The 23,658-nt window shown below is 39.3% G+C and overlaps 1 protein-coding gene across 1 annotated transcript in view; it reads right to left on the bottom strand.

Moving 5' to 3' along the window:
* The window catches only part of SYNE2 (spectrin repeat containing nuclear envelope protein 2), a 283,558-nt gene that overhangs the window by 200,024 nt on the left and 59,876 nt on the right, over positions 1-23,658 (bottom strand). Inside the window, exons 14-29 of the mRNA XM_042989863.1 lie at positions 23,223-23,301; positions 22,556-22,743; positions 20,668-20,832; positions 19,180-19,329; positions 17,132-17,302; positions 14,226-14,384; positions 13,754-13,927; positions 11,019-11,153; positions 9,153-9,311; positions 6,627-6,838; positions 6,390-6,480; positions 5,442-5,560; positions 5,096-5,222; positions 3,193-3,350; positions 2,170-2,317; positions 930-1,534 (exon numbers count right to left, since the gene is read on the bottom strand). Of these exons, the coding sequence (XP_042845797.1) occupies positions 930-1,534; positions 2,170-2,317; positions 3,193-3,350; positions 5,096-5,222; positions 5,442-5,560; positions 6,390-6,480; positions 6,627-6,838; positions 9,153-9,311; positions 11,019-11,153; positions 13,754-13,927; positions 14,226-14,384; positions 17,132-17,302; positions 19,180-19,329; positions 20,668-20,832; positions 22,556-22,743; positions 23,223-23,301 (2,840 nt within the window). The remainder of the gene's footprint in view (positions 1-929; positions 1,535-2,169; positions 2,318-3,192; positions 3,351-5,095; positions 5,223-5,441; positions 5,561-6,389; positions 6,481-6,626; positions 6,839-9,152; positions 9,312-11,018; positions 11,154-13,753; positions 13,928-14,225; positions 14,385-17,131; positions 17,303-19,179; positions 19,330-20,667; positions 20,833-22,555; positions 22,744-23,222; positions 23,302-23,658) is intronic.

Below are 23,658 nucleotides of genomic sequence, written 5' to 3'. Positions count from 1 at the left end.
TTTTCATGTATAAATTAACATGGAACTTATTTATTACTTATTTATGAATAAAGAATAAATATTTATTAACAATAAATAACACATTAGTAACTAGTTCAACACCTCACTAAGAACTGGGCACTGTAGGAATAAAAGTCTCATTGAGACCGTTAGCACAGGACGGTTTCAGAGGGAAGAGCTTGGTCAACTGAAGAGTCTCAAGAGAGCACTGAGCCTGAGGGACTTGGTGGGCAGAGGAGACAGGATGTGGGAAAGATTTAGAAAGGGGCGGAGAGTGCCACAGAGGTAACTTGCTAGCATTATCACTTGCAGGACCTGGAGGCTGGCTCTGAACACAAGAGTTAAAATCACGGCACTCGTACAAAGCCTGCCTGCCTCAGTTTACCACAATTCTGCTCAATCTCCAGAATCAAAACTAACCTTGGCTGACCTCTTGCATCCAGTCCCATGCCGTCCCACTCTGTCCCCATCCCCATCCTGCTGGGAGGGGAGCAGGAGACCAAATAATTCAGCAACAAGTAGGGACAGGGTATAGCATGCGTATCCTTTACCACTTCTTTCTTTCTTTAGTACCCCGTGTGTGGAGTTTTTTAGGTCTTCTCTCATCATGAGAACCCCGTAATAAAGACCAGAGCGCTAAAGGGACTTTGAAGGAACTCAAGTACTTTACATGCATCTTATCTCATTACTCCTTTGTCCATGAAATGTACACTTTAGGGAGAAAAAAATCATATAACATTTTGTAAAGGCACACTGTCAACAAAAGGAAAGCTTGTTTGAAGTGCCTACAGGAAAGCATGCTGAACACTGAATAGAGCAGGATGGAACAGAAGTAGAAAGACACAGAAAGAATTTCTTTCACCTACGACATACTGAAAATACAGAGGAGTATCATCCCGCATGGGGTCATCGACGGACATGAGACTTACCGTTGTTTCACAGCTGGAGCAGTGGGATCCTTAAGACTGATTTTACTGATTTGATTGTACACATCTTGAATATTTTTCAGGAGTTCATTATTTTTGAAAGTACAAGTCTCTAGTAACTTGTCTTCAGTGAACTCCTCCTGCACGCCATAGCCATGTGTCTCAAATAACTTTTTGGACAAAGCATCAACAAGTTTTTCACAGGTGTCGTCACCCCGTTCAGCATCTTTAAAGCTTATACCAAGCATCTTCAAACGTTCATCCAAATGTCTGGCCTTGTCCTTCATCAGATTGGTTTCTCCTTCTTTATTTTCTATTGTCAAAGTGTTTTCTGGTACCACCTGTGTATCTGAGGCTGACAGGTCTGTAACAAGCTCAAAAGGGAGTTCAGCTGTTTTCAGAGAAGCCAGAAAGTCCTCCAGAGCTTTGAGGGCATCTTTACAACTCTGTATCTTGTGGTTCGTTTCATCAAGTTGTGTTCTGTGTTTCAGTATAATATTCTTTGTTGCGTGGAGATCCAGTGGGTGTAATTCTTTCAATGCAAAGTCGCCCCACTGTTCCAAATTATTACATATTTCAATCTGTTTTATGATGGAATCTTGGATATTCTAAAATAAAGTAAGAAATGCTGAAAAGACTGAGGCAGAGAAAAAGAGAGACTGCCCATCAGCAATGCACCTAAACTCCCAATGACTAGATTGCATCTGGAAAAACCACTTCCCAGGTCTGCCAAGTCAGACAGGGTCCACAGAAGGAAACATTTTAATCACAAACATCAGAGCCCATCTGTTTCATGATCTGATAACCTTTCTGATGTTTCAATCCCCAAAAGAAAACAAGTATATAAATCTACCGCTCCAGTGAAAATAGAGATTAAACTGTGGAGACATCTGTTTATAATCTGAAACATAAAACTCAAATATTTTTTATTTCAAATGAGACCTGGAATAAGTAAACTGTAGAAAATGCACACGAGTCTAATACAATACTTAGGATTTCAGTCATTGGAGAAGATGTTCATAAGCAGACCTTCATTTTGAATTCAAAGAAAATACCTAACTATTAACTTCACTGTACCTACTTTCAAATTTGTGAGGAATAAAAGAGATGAGAAATAAATCAGTCTAAATTATTGAAGACTTTCTGCCATTGCTTATCGTCTAACTATATACTATTGACGTATAATTAAAAATCTCTGAAGAACTGATTTATTCTATGAGTGCCTGGGAAAACTTATATTTACCCTCAGGTTTTGATAAATGCCATCAGCATCAAGGAGATGAAATTCTTGAATGGCCATTTCATGGAGGAGCAGGTCTGAGCCACAGAGGAGAAGTGATTCCTTCTCCACAGGTAACACAATCTTCAGCGCAGTCTCCAAAGATTCCATTCTGGGTGAAAAATAAACCCAGACATAATGGGAAAAGGCACCATAAAGGTAGTCTATAAAACATATTAATGCCATTGTTTAACTACAAACAAAAAATAATTACCCAATAAGAATACATACAATGATATGTGCAGATTATCAGATTAAAACCCAAACCCAGGAAAGACAAAAAACACACACAAAAAAAACCCAAATCCAGCGATCCAAAATGCCAAAGAATGAGTTGTTTGCTATATCCACATATTCATAATAGCTTAACAGAAACCGCACTGAATGGAAAATTGTTGTAAAACATACTGAGCCTTTCCTAACCTTTTGAAGTGCAAAATGGTGAATGTAATTTAACTTTGCCTTGGATGACAAAGAAATGTCATTATAAACACTAATTATTTTATTAGTGAAAACATAACAGAATTCAAAGAAATGGGCTCTACTAATGTGGGAATGAAATGTGTGACCTTTGACGAATAACATATGACTGTGAGCCTCAGTTTCCTCCTATGTAAAGTGGGGATATGTCCTGGGGAAACACATCCTATGTATAGGGGATAATAACAGCACTCTCACTTTGGAAATGGGAAAATCAAGATTCAGAGAAGTTATGTGACATGGCCAAATTCATGCCCAAGGGCAGATCAGGGGGAAGAGCCACGGCCTTTGGAACTCAACAGAGTGCAAATTCCACCTAAATGTCTGGCCAGTGGGGAGGCTTGGTTAGGTTATGTAACCTCCCTGAGTATCAGTTTCCTCATCAGTAAAATGGCCCTCAAGTTAGCAACCAAATAAAATACTTAATATAGTACTAGCCTAGCTTAAAACAGCATTAAAATTTCATAAATTTAGTAAATGCAGCGTTAATAGATCTCAGAATTATACCTGGTATTAAGAGTCATCTGAAACTCTCTTTCTTTTTCTTTTAATCTGTCTCTTGCCTCGCGTATAAAGGGCTTCTTTACATCACTCTCAAGCTCTTCTAACTTCAGTGAAGTGATTTCAAACTCCTTCCAGCAGGAATCAGTTTCATTTTCTAAGACCTAGATGAAACACATAAAGTAATCTATCAACTAGGGGGTTAACAGGCACGATTATTTTGTTCTAACAAAATGAGCCATTCGCCAACTATGAACACGAAGTTTCATATGAAAATACATTAAAATTATTTTTATATCTAATTTCATTAATGAAATTAATTAACTAATTTTAATTTTAAATAAGTTTTAAAAATATTTTTCAACCATCTACAAGTAAAGTATCCTTCAGGGAACAATGATCTTAACTGTGCTCTCAGTTAGAAGACCCGTTCAGTGAAGTAAAGGGAGTCAACAATGAAGGAACCCACACTTCCTTCCCATAAGTCAGTGCAAAGAATACAATTCAGAAAGATAAGATACATGTAGGGGCGCCTGGGTGGCTGAGGCGGTTAAGCGTTGGACTCTTGATTTCAGCTCAGGTCATGATTTCATGGGATCGAGTCCCTACTCAAGATTCTCTCTCTCTCTCTCTCTCTCTCTCTCTCTCTCTGCCTCTCCCCCACTCATGCTCTCTCTCTCTCTCAAAACAAATTAACTTAAAAAAAGGAAAGATACATGTAATATAAGAACAGATATTCTAGTTCCTCTAGATAATAAATCTTTGTTTCTCCCTAAACTAAAAAGAAAACTAGAGTGAACTAAAACTGTTTCTATCAAATAAGAAGTGAATGAAATTATGATTTATAATTAAACATGTAAAAATTCTATTCTATTCCAGCTCCTTATCTTGTTAGGGTTTTTTTTTTTTTTTAAGGCGCTACCACACAATTTTACTGAGTGCTGATCATTATAATTTGTTCACTTTCCCCAAGGATTAGTATAGCTTTTATGACCAACTCATTATTCAGTTACTGGAGTAAGGTCTCAAGACAGTTTCTTAATTGTGATGAAAACGTGCTAAATCTATCACTTGAACAACAGAGATTTTAACATATTCATTCTGCTTACTCAGATGGAAAATAGAGAAAAGCCAGATGGTAGAGTGTGACTCAGAAACTGGCATTATAAAAGGAAGATAACTATAAAATATGGGAGGGCACTGTAGGCTCTCCCATGGCCCTTTTCTCCACCCGATGGGTTTTCTGTGAGGGTTCGTTCTAACGTACGTCCAAGTATACAACAGTGTTGCCCTGCACTGCACAGATCGTCTTCAAAGTAAGGAAGATCTTCATTTGTAGGGCCTACAACTGGTGTGCCCAACATTAGACAGTTTTTTTTCTGTAGCTCCTGAGCCAAATGCAATACTTCTTCTGATGGCTCTCCACAAGAGTATCCATCAGAGTGAAAGATCCTTCCACTGCCTGCCCCTTTGTTATTGCCCAACATGAGACACACAAGGTGACAATTTGTCAAGATGACTGGTTTTTCACCTATTGTTAATTTTATAGCCACACAGTTGGGCTGTTGGGTGAAACTGCCTTCAAACATAGTGCTTGGACCAATTCTTTTGAAGTCCTCATTCTTATCCTATACACAACCCAAAACTCTGCAAGCTACCGTATCTGGAGTACCAAATCAGAGCAGGAGCAATAAATTAGGACCCTGAACCAAAGTCTTTCCTGGGCTTGGTACTTGAAGGCAAATCAGTTTCTAGAATAGAATGACATTGGAAATGTAATCCAACAAAGAGAGTTCTTTGGAAACATCTAGCGTACGTGACCTCAGCAAAGGTAGTGAATTCTATACTCACGGTGGTATTATTTTCTAATAAAACATAAAACTCCTCTAATAATATTTTTAGTAATTACCTGTAGATCTGTCAGTTTAGCCTGAAGACAAGCACTACTCCTTACTACGTCACTGGAGAAATCAGAAATAATTCTGAATTTGTTGTTTTGCAGGCACAGCTCAAGATTTTCTCTGTGTGTATCATACCTGGGGAAAAATTAAACGCGATGCTACTTAACTTTAATAAGAAGACAATTTTTTTTTTTAATTACTGTCGATTATACATGAGGAAATCTCAGGAATTTCTGCTTAAGTTACTGGACTACATGCAAAAATTATGACTAATGGGTTATACACATGTATTAAAGTATAACATGTTTGTATTAATGAAAGATTTTAGGTGGATCTTCCAGTTATTTAAGTTACCTCTCTTGTAAACTACGGACAGACGCATCGTGACCCTTCTCATACTTCTCCATAACGCTTTCTTCCTGTTGAGGCTTTAACTCGGATTCCAGGCTAAAATTCTTAATTGATCCCATTGCCTAAGCAAATATGCAAAATAGCAAACATAATATCTTCAATATACTTAATTGCCTGGAAAAGATAAACATTTTATAGTACAAAGGTATATCACTAATTCTGTATACCCTCACCCAGGAGATAATAAAATTTATTTGAAGCTTCTCAGGTCAGAGAAAGGCCTTCCCCTAGGACAGAAGAGATTTATTACACGGAGTCTCACCTTCTAATCGGTATATCAGCACAGAAAAGGTGTTCTCCCAGCCCCTAAACCCCTAAATACTGTCTCTGCCTACGACTGCATAGCCATAGTCAAAAGCCTTCGGAAGCCTAGCGTGCAGGCCAGACCTCTGATTTCAAATACACCTGGTTCCTTCCCCACAGCTTCAGACTAGCAGGCTGGGCTATGACCCACAGTCCATGGCCACTTACCTAAAATTCAAGAATTCAGAAAATTCAATCCCCAAGGGGAGCAAACGACAATGTACTGAGAAAAAGACAAATAATAAGTGAACTAGCTCATCTCCATGCAGCTGAGGCATCCGTACAGATGAAACTCAACCTCTCGTACCCCTGACTAGGAACGCGCACAGACTACGTGTAATCGTAATGTCTGCAAATGATCTCTTTCTGAAAGAGCTCTTGTATCCTCAGGAGAAGAAAACGTTACGCTCGCTATAGCTTTGGTTCACTGTGTTGTAATTCTCTGAAAGGGAGTCTTTCTTGCATTACTTCCTCAGCTGATGAAAATAATGAGATAATTAAAGCTAGCAATTTATGAGAAGCAGATTGTTGTGCGCTTGGCTTTTTTCACTGGGTTTACTTCTAAAATACATTATCCACATGTGACACCTGTTCAGCTGATGGCTGATTATCTGAGTTTGCAGATGGCACCTCGCTGTGGGCATTCCTTCCTCCGTTCTCAGATGTGCTCATGGGCTCCCTAGGAAGGAATCAAAATTGCACGTTAAAACAGAGGCAGAAACAGGAAGTCTAAAAGAGAATAAATAACACTCCTTGTCATTTGATCTTGCAAGGGGCTTTCTCTTGTTTTCCCCTGATGTGTAGTTAATCTTATGAAGCACTCACTTGTTTTTCGACACGCCTCCCACCGCGGGCTGCAGCGCCCCGTGAATCTCGGAAGCACATTTCCGAAGTCTTTCTATCTTCTGTTCATAATCTTTCAGGGCTCTCCTCACTTCTTGTTGACTCTTCTGTGAAGTCAGCTCTTCACACAGCTCCCGCAGGACGTCCATGTGGTGGTGGAGCTGGTACAGACCGCCTTCCTCAGAAAAGCAGGCCTGATTGAGGAAATAAAGCAGGGAATGTGTTTCAAATGAGTTTACGTGATTAGTCCATAAGGATTAGAAACTAACAGATGTGTGTGGCTTTAACAACATAATCTTTTATAGGCCATCCGCTGTGCGCCCGGTGTGGTAATGGGCACTGGAGAAACAAAGATGAGGAAGTCAGCCTGAAAGGGATTCACCACAGTCTAGTAATGCAGTGAACGAAACCAGAAATATGTCACCCCAAAATATGCCTCCTTTTTTTTAAAGTCATCTCTACACCCAACGTGGGGCTCAAACTCACGACCTCGAGATCAAGAGGCACACACTCTACTGAGCCAGCCAGACGCCGCCAAAAATATGCCTCTTTGGTGCGAAAATTATTTTGAGCTAAAGGCAATTAAGAAGCAGCAATCACAGAAAAAGCTCCCTGCTTTCTGCCTACAGGCAGGAAATAAAGTCTCTTTTTATTAGCGATAGACTCTCATCAGCCCAGAGACAGTACCGGAGGAATCTGCAAACAAACCTTGTTAAACTAACCCTTATCTTTGCCTTGCCAATTCTTCACAAATGTATGGCTTCGTGGTCTACAAGGTATAAAAAATTCCTTCTCTGGTCACTTCTTTGGGTCTTTACTCTCTTGTGAAGGCTCCCACGTGCATGTAAAAATTCAATAAAATATGTACGCTTTTCTCCTGTTCATCTGCCTTTGTCGGTTTCATTTTCGGGGACCCTCAGGAGTCAAAAAAATAATAATTTTTTTTCCTCCCCCCCAGTGGTCATACAAATAATGTGCGCATAGTGTGACAAGTGTTATGACAGGGTCACTGCCTGCCTTAAGGAGTCCGAGAAAACCCACTCCACATGTGGGAGCCATCTGAGGGAGATGCGGCCAGAACAAGTCCGACTGTTCCGAGTCAGAGGCGAGAGAGGTCACTCCCACCAGAAGGAACAGCCAAGGGGAAGAAAGCTCCAGATGTTCTGAAAGAACAGCAGTCTAGTGTGACTGGAGGGCACAGCGCGGGAGGAGGGACGCTGAAGGCACGTCTTGAGGCCAGACTGTGGCCCACCTGCGTGGTGTTCTAAGGGGCTTAGAGATATTCTGGGAGTAACAGTGAGGCAGTGACATAGGATTTGTGGTTCAAAGGGGTCTCTCTGGTCTGGAAGATGATGTGGCCATCATCGCATGGGGAAAATACCCCAGGTCAAGGGCAATGGCAACACCGTGGAAAAGAAGGAGAGGAAGCAGGTGTCCTGGAGGCCTGGCCATGAGGCCTGGCAACTGACTCCATCACAGCTGAGCAGGAAGGAAAGGGGATGGGGAGGAGGGGAGTTCTCAGGCTGCAGTGGCTTCATGACCAACAGATACAAAAGGGAGCAAAGTTTGAGGGAAGATATTATGGGCTAGTTTTGGACACGCTGAACTGGAGGTTTCTGAAGAACACTGGGACATGTACCACTCAGAAACAGAATCTGGACCTCAGAGGAAAGGACTCAGGTGGTGATAAAGATTTAGGCACTATCACTGCAGAGAGGGTTTTATCATTAAAGCCGCAAAGGGCAGAAAACCCCTAGGCAGGCACGAAACCAGCCAAAAATGGAGACTCTCAAAACTAAAACATTAAGGTAACACAAGGGAAACAGAGAAATTTGTGGGGCACCTGCCTGGCTCAGTTGGTAGACTGTGTGACTGTTGATCTCGGGTCATGAGTTCGAGCCCCACGTTGGGTATAAAGATTACTTTAAAAAAGAGAGAGAAATTTGTGAATGACGCTAAAAAGAAGTTCCCCACCCCCCAAAAAATAATCAAATAAGGAAAAGCAAGAGAGGTTGATATTGGAAGAGCCACAGCAGTAAACAGTTTAAAGGAAAGAAGAAGAGTCAATATTGTCAAATAAATAGAAGCAATCATATAGGATGGGGGTCAGATGGAGCATGAGATTTGCCCCAGATGCTTATATCCTGATTTGCTATCTTTTCCAAAAGCAGCACTTCTGAGGACACCGTGCCCCTCAAAATCAACTGTGGGTACTTAAGCAACAGGTGACACATTTGCAACCACAGTCTCAAGGGACAGGGGCCACTGAGCCATGGCAAGGGAAATCATGAAATAATAACTTGACGCTGAATTTTTCTCATGTCCCGAAAGCAAGAAACACAGGCTGCAGTTAGAACTCGAACCAGGTAAGGGATAATCCCCAGGAAACGGACAAGAGGACTGACGTAATTTTCAGAGCAGGTTTAATCCGAGGTTAAGGACATACACAACCATGTAAGAGAAACTCCAAAATGATGACAACATATAAATGGAAAACAGGTGGTTTACCTCATGTTCCTTGATGAGACCCTTGGTCCTTCCTCTGCGAATTAGTTTCTTTTCTTTATTTATTTGTTTTTCAAGTTTTGAAATACTGTCACTGAGTTTTCCTTTTTCAATGTCTATTTTCAGTTGTTGAATATACAAAGACATCTCATGATGAAGAGACTGCAAAAAAAAAAAAAAAAAAAAAAAAAAAAAAAAAGCCCACAAAGGCACATGTATTAGCTAACTATGGGAAAAGAATACATTGAAAAGATTTTCATTAAAAACCCAATAAAAATATTTGTAGTGACACAGGGTAGAAAGGGAGTTTAAAAGACATTCTGATTTGTTTTATGTCACTCGGGAGGATGTTTTAAAATATACCAGACCCAGAAACATATTTTCTTTTTCTTTCTGACAACTAAAACCATGTATTAGCTGTGAAAGATACCATTAAGAGAATGGAAAAGACAAGGCTGGAGACTAGAGAAAACATATACAAAACACATTCCGAGCCTATGGAGAAATAACACGGAACTAAAATGTATGTCCTGGATGGGATTCTGAAATAGAAAAAAAAATGAGAGGAGGGAAACGCGGTGCATGCATAAAGTATAAACGTAAGGAAATAACGTACCATCGTTGGGCCATTAAGTGTGACAAAGATACCGTATTAATGTAAGATGATAATAATAAGGGATAATAATACTGGGCATGGGGTACACTGGAACTCTCTGTACTATCTTTGTAATAATTCAGTAAATCTAAAATTGCTCTAAAATTCTAAATAAATAAATAAATAAATAAATAAATAAATAAATAAAATTGTTCTAAAATTTAGAAATTTATTTAACTTTTCATTTAATTTATTTTAAATAAACGTCTATTTAAAAGTATGTTTTAAGGGGCGCCTGGGTGGCTCCATCAGGTGAGCATCCAACTCTTGATTTCAGCTCAGGTCATGATCCCAGGGTCATGGGATCGAGCCCCACATCAGCCTCCACATTGGACGTGGAGCCTGCTTGAGATTCTCTCTCTCTCCCTCTGACCCTCTCCCCCACTCACACGCTCTCTCTCTCTAAAATAAAAAAAAAAACAATAAAGTTAAATAAAATACGTTTCAAGTGCCTTTAACAGTAGACATTCAATTATATTACCTTATTCTCTCTCTCCAGACACACACGCTGAATACAAATCACCGCTTATTGAACACAATCTCTGTGGTGGGGCTTTAGATAAATCCTTGCGACAATCCTGCCAAGTGGTTGCACACATCCCCATTTTATCAGATACATTCCTAGAGGGTGAAACAACTTACCCAAGGTCATAGCTGCTGAATCGAGGTCTGTCTGCCATCAAAGTCTATGCCTATTTCACTAGGAAACTCTACATGTGCATATGTGTCTATATGTTGTCTCGGTCAGGATCCAACTAGGGACCCAGGAAACACTAAATATTTAACTCAGAGGGAATTTAATGCAGGGAACTAGTTACACACAAGATGAAAGATCAGAAAAGCCAAAGGGAGGACAGTAAGGCAATCCGGAGATGAACACTGGCAGAAGGCTGCTATACTGCTGGGCTGGAGGCTTCAGAGGAGCCCAGACAGAAGGGTCATCAGAATCTGGAACCATGGGACCCACAGCCACCAAAGACACTGTCCAAGAGAGGGACTTTGGACTCTCCCCTTTCCCCCCTCCAATCACCCTCTAATCTCCAAGCCGTGTTGTCATTGGCTGAACACAGAACCTGACTGGGCCCTGGGAAACTCACAGGATCAGCCCCCACTGCGATACCAAGTACACGGGGGATGGCCAGGAATGACTGATGACAAATGGGCCCAGGGTCAGATCTACAAGCAGAATCCCAGATACATGTGCATGTTCTTACCTCCCACTTGGCACAGACACGTCTACTCTCTTCTTCCAAAGACAGCTTTACACCCTCAGTTACATCATTTTTCAGTTCCTCAACAGCTTTCAAATACTTGACCAGACTTTTAGAATTTAGAATTATTAGTGCTTCCTAAAAAAGAGAATATAAATGAGAACATGAAAGCCTCATTCTAGGGGTGCCTGGCTGGCTCAGTCAGCGGAGGGTGCAACTCTTGGGTCTTGGGGTTCTGGGTTCGGGCCCCACATTGGGTATACAGATTGCTTAAAAAATAAAATCTTTAAAAAAAAAAAAAAGTCTCATTCTACTGCCAAGTCCTCAAAGCTAATTTTGGTAGGTCTTTCAGGGGCAGAACTGGGAAAAGACTTTTTGGAGACTATGAAGATTTAGGAGAGACTTTTTGTAAAGTAAGGTTGATATCCCTTTTGCATCTCTTGAATAACTTTGAAAAGAACTGCAAAATATTTATTAATCAAATGTAGTTAGACATTTGAGGACCAGATAAAGACTTGCTTAGGATATTCAAAAGGACTTTTGTTACCCCTCTGATAAATAATTGAAAGGATTATTGTGCAAGGGAATGAGCCACTGGCACTGTTTCCTCTAAAGTTCCTAAGTACTAGTGAATAGAGGACCCTCCTTCATTAACAATACAATACGAAGAATATACTAGCATGTATTAGAGATTAGTGTTGTAAGAAGACACAATTTATAGTAGGATTAATAGGCCAATATTTAATATTGTGCATAAGCATTTTTAGGCTGCAACAAGTCAACATTACCTTATCATCAACTTCAAAGTTTTGCCCAGGGCCAACCACACTGGCAGTCTTGCCCCAGAGAGGGAGTAGCAGTGGACAGAGACGCGTCTGCTCCTTATCTCATGCTTACCTGCTCTTATAGACCTGGCAATTACCTGGCAGAAACCTAGTTTAATTAATTAGGAAATGACAGAACACAGAATAGCTTGGTGCTTGTGAAAGAGACAGAAAACCTACAGGAGACAGAAGACAAAAGTAACTTTAGGGAATAAGGCACTTAAGCACGGTGGGAATTCATTCATGCGCTCACGACATATTTATTATGGGCCTACTGTGGAAAAAGTACAAGGCTGAGCCCCAGGGCCTTCCTCCAAGGCCTCTGTGAGGATTGCTGGATTTATTACCTGGGGAGACTCTCTAACCCTACATGCTGGCAGATGGCTCCCATGACTCATGTGCCCCTGGAGTCCCAGGGGTCTCAGGGCAGGACGTGGCAGGGCAGAGATCTTGCTTCTGCCATGAAAATGGCTCTACTTTACTAAATGCCAGAGATAAAAGGGGGGAAATCTGTGGCCTCAGATTCCAAAAGGTAGACCCTCAGCAGGAGGAAAATGGCGCCAGACTGACCCCTCTAACCCCTCTCTCTGGGAGAGAAGGGGCCTTGAGCCTCCGTTTTGTCTCTTCCTTCTCTCTTTCCTAAGCTGACCATATCGGCACCAGGAAATCCAGCCTGGTGATTATTCATAAGAACCACTGACTCTTTAAGGTCAGTTCAGCACTCTCAGCAACCTAGGAATACAAGCGACAATAAAAGGCCGAGGGAACTGGTCAAAGATGGTGGCTAGCAACATGCAAACAGAAAAAGATCACGCAGGGGAGGTCTTTGGGGTCCTGGGAAAAGCAGTGTTGAGACAGCTGATAACAGGGCCGTGGTCGGGTTCACAATCCAGAAAGCCAGATGAGGACTGAGGCCCAGAAAAGAGAAGGAGGCCATGATGAGAATAAAGAGGCTCCTTCTTCTAGAAGAGTGGGGCGGTCCCCCCAGAAGTCTAGCTCATGTTAAATGTCCAATAAGTGTGTGAAATATTGAATAAAGGAACGAAAGGCCACATATCACTCTACCTCTCCAATGTGTCCAATGGTAGAGACCTTATCGTACTTTTACTTCATAGACCACCCAAGTGCCTCCCATCATGTTAATTAATAATGACTCTCGGGTTTGCACACATCTTGAGTCGCCTATCAAACCGGCAAAAAGCAACCTGAAACTATCGCCACACAAAACATCACTGGATCTTTACCCATAAAATCACATATAACTTCTATCAAAGCATTTTAACGACAAAAGTGTTATTTTATATTCAGAGAACTTTACCTATTCCAAGGGCCTTCATGTGCCTTTTTTTTATTTAACGTCTGACAACAAATTTGGCAGCTGGAATTATGATGCCCATTTTACTAATTTAAAAAGCAAGAAAAATTAAACTCATGCTGAATATCGTACAATCAGTTGTGCTCGTGACATTATACCACTGAGTCCATTCGGCAGATCTATACTAAAGTTTAAATTGAAAAAATTCCTCACATTTATGTATATTTTTAATAGTTTCTGGGAACAACATATAAAACTGGGAAATTCTTTAAAGTTACAGTAACTTTGTGCATGATTACAGTGACGGAATTATCTCGATTTCACATGAGGTAGGTAGCTGATAATAAACAGCCTACATTTGGGGGTGCCTGGGTGGCTCGGTGGGTTAGTGTCCGACTTTGGCCCAGATCATGATCTCACGGTCTGTGGGTTTGAGCCCCGCGTCGGGCTCTGTGCTGACAGCTCAGAGCCTGGAGCCTGGTTCAGATTCTGTGTCTCCCTCTCTCTCTGCACTTGCCCTACTCATGTCTCTGTCTCTTAAAAATGAATAAATGTTAAAAAAAAAAGAAGAGCCTACATTTGACGGTTGAGAGTCCCACCTTGTATTTTGAAATTAGTCCACTCCGGCTCTCTCTTTGTCCAAGTAATTGCTCAGCCCTTGTCATGTATGATTCAAGTTCCCTCTGTGACTCCTCCATTTTCAGCCTGACATCCAGATCTGGGGAAGCATCAGCTGAGTTTTTCAACACGGAAACTAATTTCACCATACTGATCTGCAAAGACAAAAAATTCTCAACAGCTGGCCCAGCTTTTTGGGAAGTCACAAATTAACAAATACAGTCTTTGAGGAGTGACTCTTATTTTCCCACTAGACATAAGAATATCCTACTTATTATGTTGATATTTTTCAATGTGCTCTAAATTGTTAAAATATACACATAAAACACAAAAGTAATATTTTATAAAACGTTTCCAACTTAGAGGGCAATCCCTCCCTCTCTTCCCCATCCTCCTACTGACCACTCAGTTTTAAAGACTGGATTCACTTAATTGGAAATATTAAAGAGAGACCTGAACTTTCTCTTTAGCTTCTTGAATCTTTGTCTGAAGCCCAACTGTGAGAACATGTTGAAGGGACTCCTGGCTGGAAATATTTTGCACATCCATTTGTAAGGTATCTTCAATTCTAGACACAAGCTCTTCATACATAGAGCCTTTGGCAATAAGATGCTATGAAAACAAAGTGAGACCACGATAAATATTCAGGTTATATGTTAAACATTAACCTTAATCTGGTCAGGAAATCATAAAAAGTTAATTATTATTAATCCAAAGCGAGGTACATTTGTACTCTAAAAATGTTATTTTTAAACTTCATTAAAAAATTTTTATGTTAGTACAATGAGATTCTGAGAAACATAGTCTGTCATAGATTCTTTACACAGTAAGCACTTCAATAAAATAAAGCCTAGAAGTAATACAATGCCAATAGTCAAATAAGTTGAGAGAGTAGTAATAAATCTTAAAATGAAGTTGTTCTCTTTTTTTTTAAATGTTTATTTATTTTGAGAGAGAGGGGGAGAGAGCACAAGCATGTACACACACTCAAGGGCAGGGAGGGGCAGACAGAGAAGGAGACACAGAATCCAAAGCAGGTTCCAAAGCTGTCAAAGCAGAATCCAAAGCTGTCAGCACAGAGCCCGATGCAGGACTCGAACTCAAGAACTGCGAGATCATAACCTGAGCTGAAGTCGGACGCCCAACCGACTGAGCCACACAGGCACCCCAAAATGAAGTTGTTCTAAGTCAAATCGGTTGGAAGGAGATTCACTAAATGTTACTGGAGAAAAATGGCTATTGGAAAAGAAATTTATAACCATGCTTTATACAACACACTAAAAATAAATTTCAGTGGATCAGAAAGTTACATATAAAATAGAAAACTACAAAAAGAAATTATCCATGAAAAGTGATCTACCCTCTGGGTGTGAAGGGGCCTTTTTAGGGATAAGAGCAGGAACATCAATATAAAAATTTTCCATGTAAAATAAAATAAACAACTTAAAAGTCAATAACTTGGTAAGAATATTTGCCACACAAATGAAAATACGTTGTGATTCAAAGAGCTCATAAATTCAATAAGAAAAGTACTAAGGTCCTTGGGGTGCTGGGGTGGCTCAGTTGGTTAAGTGTCCGACTTCGGCTCAGGTCATGATCTCACAGTCCGTGAGTTCGAGCCCCACGTCGGGCTCTGTGCTGACAGCTCAGAGCCTGGAGCCTGTTTCAGATTCGGTGTCTCCCTCTCTTTCTGCCCCTCCCCTGCTCATGCTCTGTCTCTCTCTGTCTCAAAAATAAATAAACGTTAAAAAAAAAAAAAGAAAGAAAAGTACTAAGGCCCGAAGAAAATTCAGAAAACGCAAGAACAGATAATTCACAAAAACAAACGGCCGATAAATACATGAAAGACAGTTCAACCTTACATGTAATTAAATGAGTACAAATTAAAATAATAATGAGGTACCACTTTTCAGTTATCAAATCAGCACAAAAATTTTAATTACAGCTCAAGGGTAGCAAAAGTATGAAAAAATAGAAGTTACACTGTTTGATATTAACTATATAAATGTTGACTGTATTTATCTTAGAGCAGTGGAATCATGGTGCTTTTACTCTTTATGCTTTTGTACATTATTTAAATGTTCTACAGTTAGCACATTCATTTATATTTTCATTTTTTTCTCTTTTAAATTATAAAAGTAACAATATTTGGTTACTTGGTTTACATGTATGAGGCATCTGGAAATGTGCCAAGACTGGGACCTAATGCACGATCAAGATAACAGTTAGTTATTTGTATATCCTTACACCCAGTTTTCTATGGAAATAAACCCATTTACTATAAAAAAGCAATTGTTTTAAAAAAAAGTCTAAAAAAAAAATCACATCACTGGTACTGTTCACCAATCTGCATTTCTTACTTCACCATATATCTTGCTCTAATAAAGATCTACTTAATTCCTTGTTAATATAAGTATATTCTTATATAAGCATATTTGTATTTTCATTGTTTGTAAGAGGGATCATTGTCATTGTTTTGAAATATTTTTAAAATATTGAATTTCTCCTTCCTACTCATTTCATCAAACGAATTCCAGATACAACAAATAAATAAATATAAGAATAAAACAAAACTAAAAATAAGTGCTGGCAGATGGCACAGGTACGTTTACACAATATTTTCAAAACGATAAAAAATGTGATTCGTATAAACCACGAAAACACAAAATGCTACCTATACACCTTTCAGAAATCTGGATTTCAAAGAATTACGTGACTATCCCTTCATTCCAGGAACTTTCCATCTTGTTGTAATTTATGACATGCTCCATAAGTTTTATAGCTGAGCTGGAACTCAGTAAAAACCTCAGTCGTAACTCCTTCCCCAGGAGAACCGAATGATATTAAAACACACTCTTGCCTCAGTGCTTTTCAATGAGTCGACTGCCCGAGAATAAAGACAGAAAGGTTTTAACAACATCTGTCACCCTCCCTGCATCAAGGAAGGAAGGGTAGGTGGCTTAATCAATGGGTGAGCTTTCAAAGCATAAATTGTGTAATCTCTTATACTCTCGCTGAACTGACCTACCTATCTGACACATCCTGACTCATCTCCTCATTGCTCTCTGAAACCAAGAATATTTTAATCTCCATTAGGTGGCTGGGAAAATCAGTTCAGGAATTGAGACTTGTAAGGTATCATTAGTGGTCTCCTAATCTATCCTCTGTCCTCAGGCAAAATCTCAGCAAATGATCCAGGAATGACGCTCAGCAAAGAAAGTTCAAACAATTTTTACAACGCTCAGCAAAGAAAGTTCAAACAGCAGTCTTATTACTATTTACCTTAAAACCTTGTATTTGTCTTAGTGCATAAGTCCACAACCACGAAAGCTATCTTCTTAATACTTTTGCACTCCTACCTGCAAAGATTCTTCCACTGAGGCGTCTACCCCCTCATGACATCTCAGAAGCTCCAGAAGAGATTCAGTTTCTGCCTCCCAGATTTCCACTTGTTCAATGAGTTTTTCAACATCTTCAGCCACTTTGAGTTGCCCTGTGAATTCATTTTCTTTTTCATGTCCTTCCCCAGCCTACAACATTCAAAATTACTGCTGAGAAAATGGCAACATCTACTTATAAAATACTTTTTTAAGTGTATTTATTTTGAGAGAGACAGAGAGAACAAATGGGTGAGGGGCCGAGAGAGAGGGAGAGAGAGGATCCCAAGCAGTTTCAGCATTCAGTGCAGAGCCTCGACACGGGGCTCGAACTCACGAAACTGTGAGATCGTGACTTGAGCTGAAACCAAGAGTCAGACACTCAACTGACGTGAGCCACCCAGGCACCCCTAAAATAATTTTCAATTAGAAAAAGTTCTCTCTTTTCTTCCTGAAGACTGCTAATGCAACATACTTTAGTAACTTAAAACCTGCTTTTTGGATAGTGATAATCACACTCTATGATCGCATTTATCACTTTAAAAAGTAAAAAATTTGTTCATGTTTTCTTTTTTTTCTTTCTTTTTTTTTTTTTTTTTTTTTTTTTTTGAGAGAGAGAGAGAGAGAGCAAGCACGAGCAGGGGAAAGGTGCAGAGGAGGGAGAGAGAGAGAGAAAGAGAGAGAGAATCTTAAGCAGGCTCCATGCTCAGCACAGAGCCCAATGGGGGGTTGATCCCACCACCTGGAATCATGACCTGAGCCCAAATTGAGAGTTGGATGCTTAAATGACTGAGCCACCCAGGTGCCCTTCACATTATGTTTTCTTAATGAGGGTATCATTCCTATCATTTAGTTATTATCATCTTCATTTTATAGATAAGAAGATTAAAGCTTAGAAAATTAGGGTAGTAACTCCATAGATACATTTCTAAAACTCATGTACAATTTTAGTAAATACAACTATGAGTGACAGTAGTCATGAAACATCACCAAGAAGAGACTCAGAATCCAATTTCAACAAAATTAAGCCTTTTCCCATCGATAACCTCTCAATATCCTATAGGTTATGCTATAGCTCTGCATGACCGGTGCATCCTTAAAGCTGTTGTTAAATCAGATATCTTAAATGTACTAGAGAAATATAGTGTTCCATATCCTTCTCCTCTATAAACGTATTACACAACTTCAGATCTTTCAAGACTTTGATCAGGTCTCCTTACGGTGCCAAACACTAGCACTCCATCCCAGCAACTGGCCAAAGTCAGTCCAAACTTAATTTAAGTGAAATTGGATATGTTATTATTCGGAAGGGGGCACATTTCCAAAATCACTGGTATTATCTTACATGTGTATAAACTCTTTGTTCCTTTTCCATAGTCTTCCCTATAATCTAAAATCGTCCTCTAAACTAAACAACAAAGCAGGAAATAAAGATTATATTGTCCCCTACTGTACAGAAAGGAAGTAAGACATGGGCCAGGGGCTAGACCAAAGCTAGACAATCCCTGAGCAAGAGGCAGAAGTCATCTGAAGAAAATATCAACTCAGTGTCCACAGCTCAGAAGTCATGACGGCTTCTGCACGTCTGCGGAATTCCTGAGTGAGGGAGAGACACAGACTTGAATGCTGAAGCCTCCTTCATGAGGGATCCACTTAAGCATTCTAGTGGAAAATGACCACATTTTAAGTGTTATCCAGAGGTGCCTGGGTGGCTCAGTCGGTTAAGCGTCCGACTTTGGCTCAGGTCATGATCTCGCGGTCCGTGAGTTCGAGCCCCACGTCGGGCTCTGTGCTGACAGCTCGGAGCCTGGAGCCTGGTTCAGATTCTGTGTGTCTCTCTCTCTCTGACCCTCCCCTGTTCATGCTCTGTCTCTCCCTGTCTCAAAAATAAATAAACGTTAAAAATTTTTTTTTTAAGTGTTATCCAATAATCACATTTACCAGTGTTTCAACAATATAGGTTTAACAAAAGAAAAATAGCCATGGTATAGCTATACGCAAGTGAAATACATAAAGTATGACTATTTTACCTTTACATGCTGATTATGACTTTCAGGAAGTTCTATTGACATATCCATTGAAAAATCAACAGTTGGTTTTTCTTCTTCACGTAGCTGAGTATTTTCATAATTGTCAAAAATGGGCTGATCCTGTTTTTTTCTAAGTGGCAGTTTCATTTCCTATAAAAATTGTCATAAAATTTACAGTCCATTTTAAAAAATTACTTATTGACTTATTTTGAGAGATAGAGAGTGAGGGGAGGGGGGAAGGGGCAGAAAGAGAGGGAGAGAATTCCAAGCAGGCTCCTCACTGTCAGCACAAGGCATTATGCGGGCCTTGAGCTCACGAGCCGTGAGATCGTGACCTGAGTCAAAATCAAGAGTCAGTTGCTCAACCAACTGAGCCACCCACGTACCCTGAAGCCCATATTTTTATGTGAAGATACATTATCACTAACAATGACTGGACATAATATATTCAACATATTTTGGGGATTTATCACATAATAACGATGTTATAAAGTAGGAGCATTTCCCCAAAAAACCAAAAACCCCCCTCAGTCTAAAATTATTAAAAATAAGAAATAGAATAATTTAAGTTCAAAAATTATTTGTTAAAGGTCTGCTTTCATAAGGCGCCATGCTAAATAAAAAGCCATATAAAGTTCCGTGTATGTTCTTAAGGAGGTTGAAATCTGTATGCAAAAATGCTTATGTTGTTCTATAATGGTAAATGAATTTCACCTACAAAACTATATTATTACATGTCCACACAAAATCTTGTCCATAAGGGATGACTGACTTAGTCAGTTAAGCGTCCAACTCTTGATTTCAGCTTGGGTCATGATTCTCATGATTCGTGAGTTGGAGCCCCGTGTGGGGCTCTGCACTGACAGTGTGGAGCCTGCTTGGGATTCTCTCTCCTTCTCTCTCTGCCCCTCCCCTGCTTGCTTTCTATTTCTCTCTCTTTCTCTCTCAAAATAAATAAACATTTAAAAAACAAAAAACAAAAAACTTGGACATAAATGTTCACAGCAACACTATTCATAATAGTCAAAAGGGTGGAAAGAAGCCAATGTGCATAAACTGATCAATCAATAAATGCTGGGTATCCATACAATAGACTATTATTTGCCATAAGAAGTAAATGAAGTACTGACACGTTACAACACAGACGAACCTTGAAAACATTACACTAAGTTTAAAAGGCGAGAAACAAAAGACCAGATACTATTTGATTCCACCTGTGTGAAATATCCAGAACAGGCAAATCTACAGAGACATAAAGTAGATCAGTGTCCACTGGGGAGGCTGGGAGAGAGTAGAGAGTGACTGCTAATGGAGTCAGAGTTTCTTTAGGAGATGACAAAAATGTTCTAGAATTTATGATGGTGGTGGCTGCACGACTCTGAATATACTAAATATACTAAGTTATACACTTTCAAGGAATGAATTGTAGGGTATGGGAATTATATCTCAATGAAGCGGTTACCAAAAAACAAAAACAAAAAAACTTACAAGTTGAGTTTTTGTAATAAATTTTCTCCATCTTTTATTCAGCCTTCTCAGTTCTTTAGAAATAGATGATCCAACTTCATCATTACTGACTTGAATTAGGAAATTTCCCACTTCATTTAAAGTAGTATGTTCTACACTCCACTGGGATATCGTCTCAAAGGGAATCTACACAACATAGAAGCAACACATTTTAATGACACAACACTTGTCTTTCTGTTATGCGTCGTAGATCTTTACCAAGTGATTCTAAGCAAAAGTGAGTATGAGGTTCTTGCAGACACTCTGACCCTCCCCTCAGAGGATTCCCCATCCCTGCTGGACTAGCTCTTCATCCCTAATCACTAACTGCCAGGCACCAGCTGTCATTGCTCTTGGTCCTGAACTTTAAGGAAGCAGCTGATGTTCCGCCTTTCTAAGTGGCTAATGAGCTTACAGCAAAGGCTCTCAAACATTTATCGGTTCATGGTGCCCTTAATGTTTCGGTAATTTTTTCATAAATTCCCTATGCCAGGAGATTCATCTAACGGTTCTGATTTTCAAGTAGTCGGGTCCAAACCACTTGGTAGTTATTTGCTGTATGGTGTCCAACAGGCTGATGTTGCTGTGTCCCTCAAAATTTAAATTATCTTTAAAGTCCTCTGGCAGCTCAGGGCACCTCAGCACAGAGTTTGGGAAGTGCAAGGCTTATAGTGTTTTTTTTTTTTTCTCATTTATGTGAATCTTAATAAAATATCTTTAATGGATGAAGCCAGAGAGTATTATGATAAGCAAAATAACTCAGAGGAAGACAAATACCATATGATTTTACTCACATGTGGAATGTAAGAAACAAACGAGCAAAGGGGGAGAAAAGGAGCGAGACAGGCAAACAAGAAACAGACTATTAACCAGAGAACAAACTGATGATTACCAGAGGGGAGGTGGGTGGGGGATGGGTAAAACAGATGATGGGGATTCAGAAGAGGCCTTGTGATGAGCACTGGATGTTGCATGAAAAGTGTTGAATCACTTTATTATACATCTGACACTACTATTATACTGTAGGTTAACTACTAGAATTAAAATCAGAATTTAAAAAAAGGTCTTTAAACACAGAAGAATCGTTGAAAGCCAAAGATTTGAATTTTTATCACTATAGGTGACAGGGAGAATGACTCACCAACCCCTCAAATATTCTTTACGCACTCCTACACTTATCACAAATTTTACTTTCATATAAACAGCCCATTTTCAGCTGAGGAACTTTAGTGTCTATTTGGAAAATGTTTCATCTGAGACTTTTCATCAAAATTATTTTCAAGCAGATAATCATTTGCAACAGAGGAAAAGAAATGAAAGAAAGAAAAACTATCCCAGAGAAGAATCATAAAACAGATTATGACATGACTAGCAAGTGAAAACACGGATGAATTACGTTGAAATTTCTTCCACACCTCTCCACATAAGTCTAAGGTATTCTGCATTTCCTTCCTCTGGAAATACAGAAAGATTTTAGAGCTGAAAGGTATTCACCCAAATGGAAAAATAAAACTTTTTAAAATATCAAGTTATTTTAAATGTGTCTATAAGCTATTGAATATTCCAAGTCTTTTCTTTTCCCTCCAAAGAACTTAAGCCATATATCGTTCAAAAGCTACTGTGTGTGTGTGTGTGTGTGTGTGTGTGTGTGTGTGTGTGTGTGTGTGTAAAACCTACAATGAGGAGAAAACTTCCTTTTGGCAATTGTATTAGAAAGAAACTAAACTCTTTCCAATACCTTGAAGAATATTTCCAAGAGTCATTCTCACTCTTCCCTGACCTCTCATTTTTGGATTGAAAACGAGGATCTCCAAACAAAACGAAAAAAAAAGAAAAGAAAATTGAGGAGGTAACATTAGACTGAAAATACCTCTTTAATCTGTTCCTTCTTTGTCTCCTCAAAACAAGCCTTTAGTAAGCGAAGTTTTTCCAGATAAGTAGCCCAACATGTCAAAACTTTCTGAAGAGTGGACTTGACATTATATATACTTTTTCTATACATACAAATATCATATTCCACTGCCATATATTGTTTGCTAATATCCTGATATTCTCCATCTATAATGTTAACAAAACAAGAAAGTAATCTTAGAAAACAGTTTTTTATTAATAAAATAATACCAAGAAAAATATTTGCATATTAATTGTCAATGGTCAAGTAAATATGTACTGTGATAATATTAAAAGTGAACGTAAGAATTTTCCAAAGAAAACACATGTTAAACCAATTCCTAAAACGTTAAGGTATAAAGAAAGTGAAACAGATAAAATGCTATTTTTTTAAATGTTTGTTTATTTTTGAGACAGAAAGAGAGAGCACAAGCAGAGGAGGGACAGAGAGACAGAGGGAGACACAGAATCCAAAGCGGGCTCCAGGCTCTGAGCCATCAGCACAGAGTCCGACACAGAGCTCAAACCCACGACCTGCAAGATCATAACCTGAGCCGAAATCAGACGCACAACCGACTGAGCCACCCAGGCGCCCGCGTGCTATTTTTAAGTGGTCATTTCATCAAAAAGTAACTGTATAGCTTTACCTAAATTCTTATGTATTTCTTCACACTTTTGCAAGGAAGTTTCAAGTTGAGCGAGGAACTCTTTTTCTTCAATAAATTTCTGGGGGGGGGGGGAAAGGAAAAAAATATATTGACAGCTTTTTACCATTAAAAATGTGTCAAGAAATCCAGAGAGAAACATAAATATTGATGAAGCACTCGGGCCCCAAAATTTCCTTAAGGCTTTACTACTATATATTTGGGTAGAAAAGAAGAGTAGTTCATGAAGAAAGTCGGTTAAGATCTAGGAAACAGAAGTATGAACACTATGTAGGTATGAGACCTAACAAAGTTCATCATTGCCGTGATACGGTTCCACAACGGTTTTTCTCCTGTGGGAAAAGGTAAGTTACATATACCATTTTCAAAAGCTCCTACGTCACATATTTATTAATATTGTGTAATTTATGCCAGTTTC

Source organism: Panthera tigris, chromosome B3, assembly GCF_018350195.1.
Source record: "Panthera tigris isolate Pti1 chromosome B3, P.tigris_Pti1_mat1.1, whole genome shotgun sequence".
In the NCBI taxonomy this organism is placed as follows: Eukaryota; Metazoa; Chordata; class Mammalia; order Carnivora; family Felidae; genus Panthera; species Panthera tigris.
This window is presented reverse-complemented; position numbering and strand designations above follow the sequence as displayed.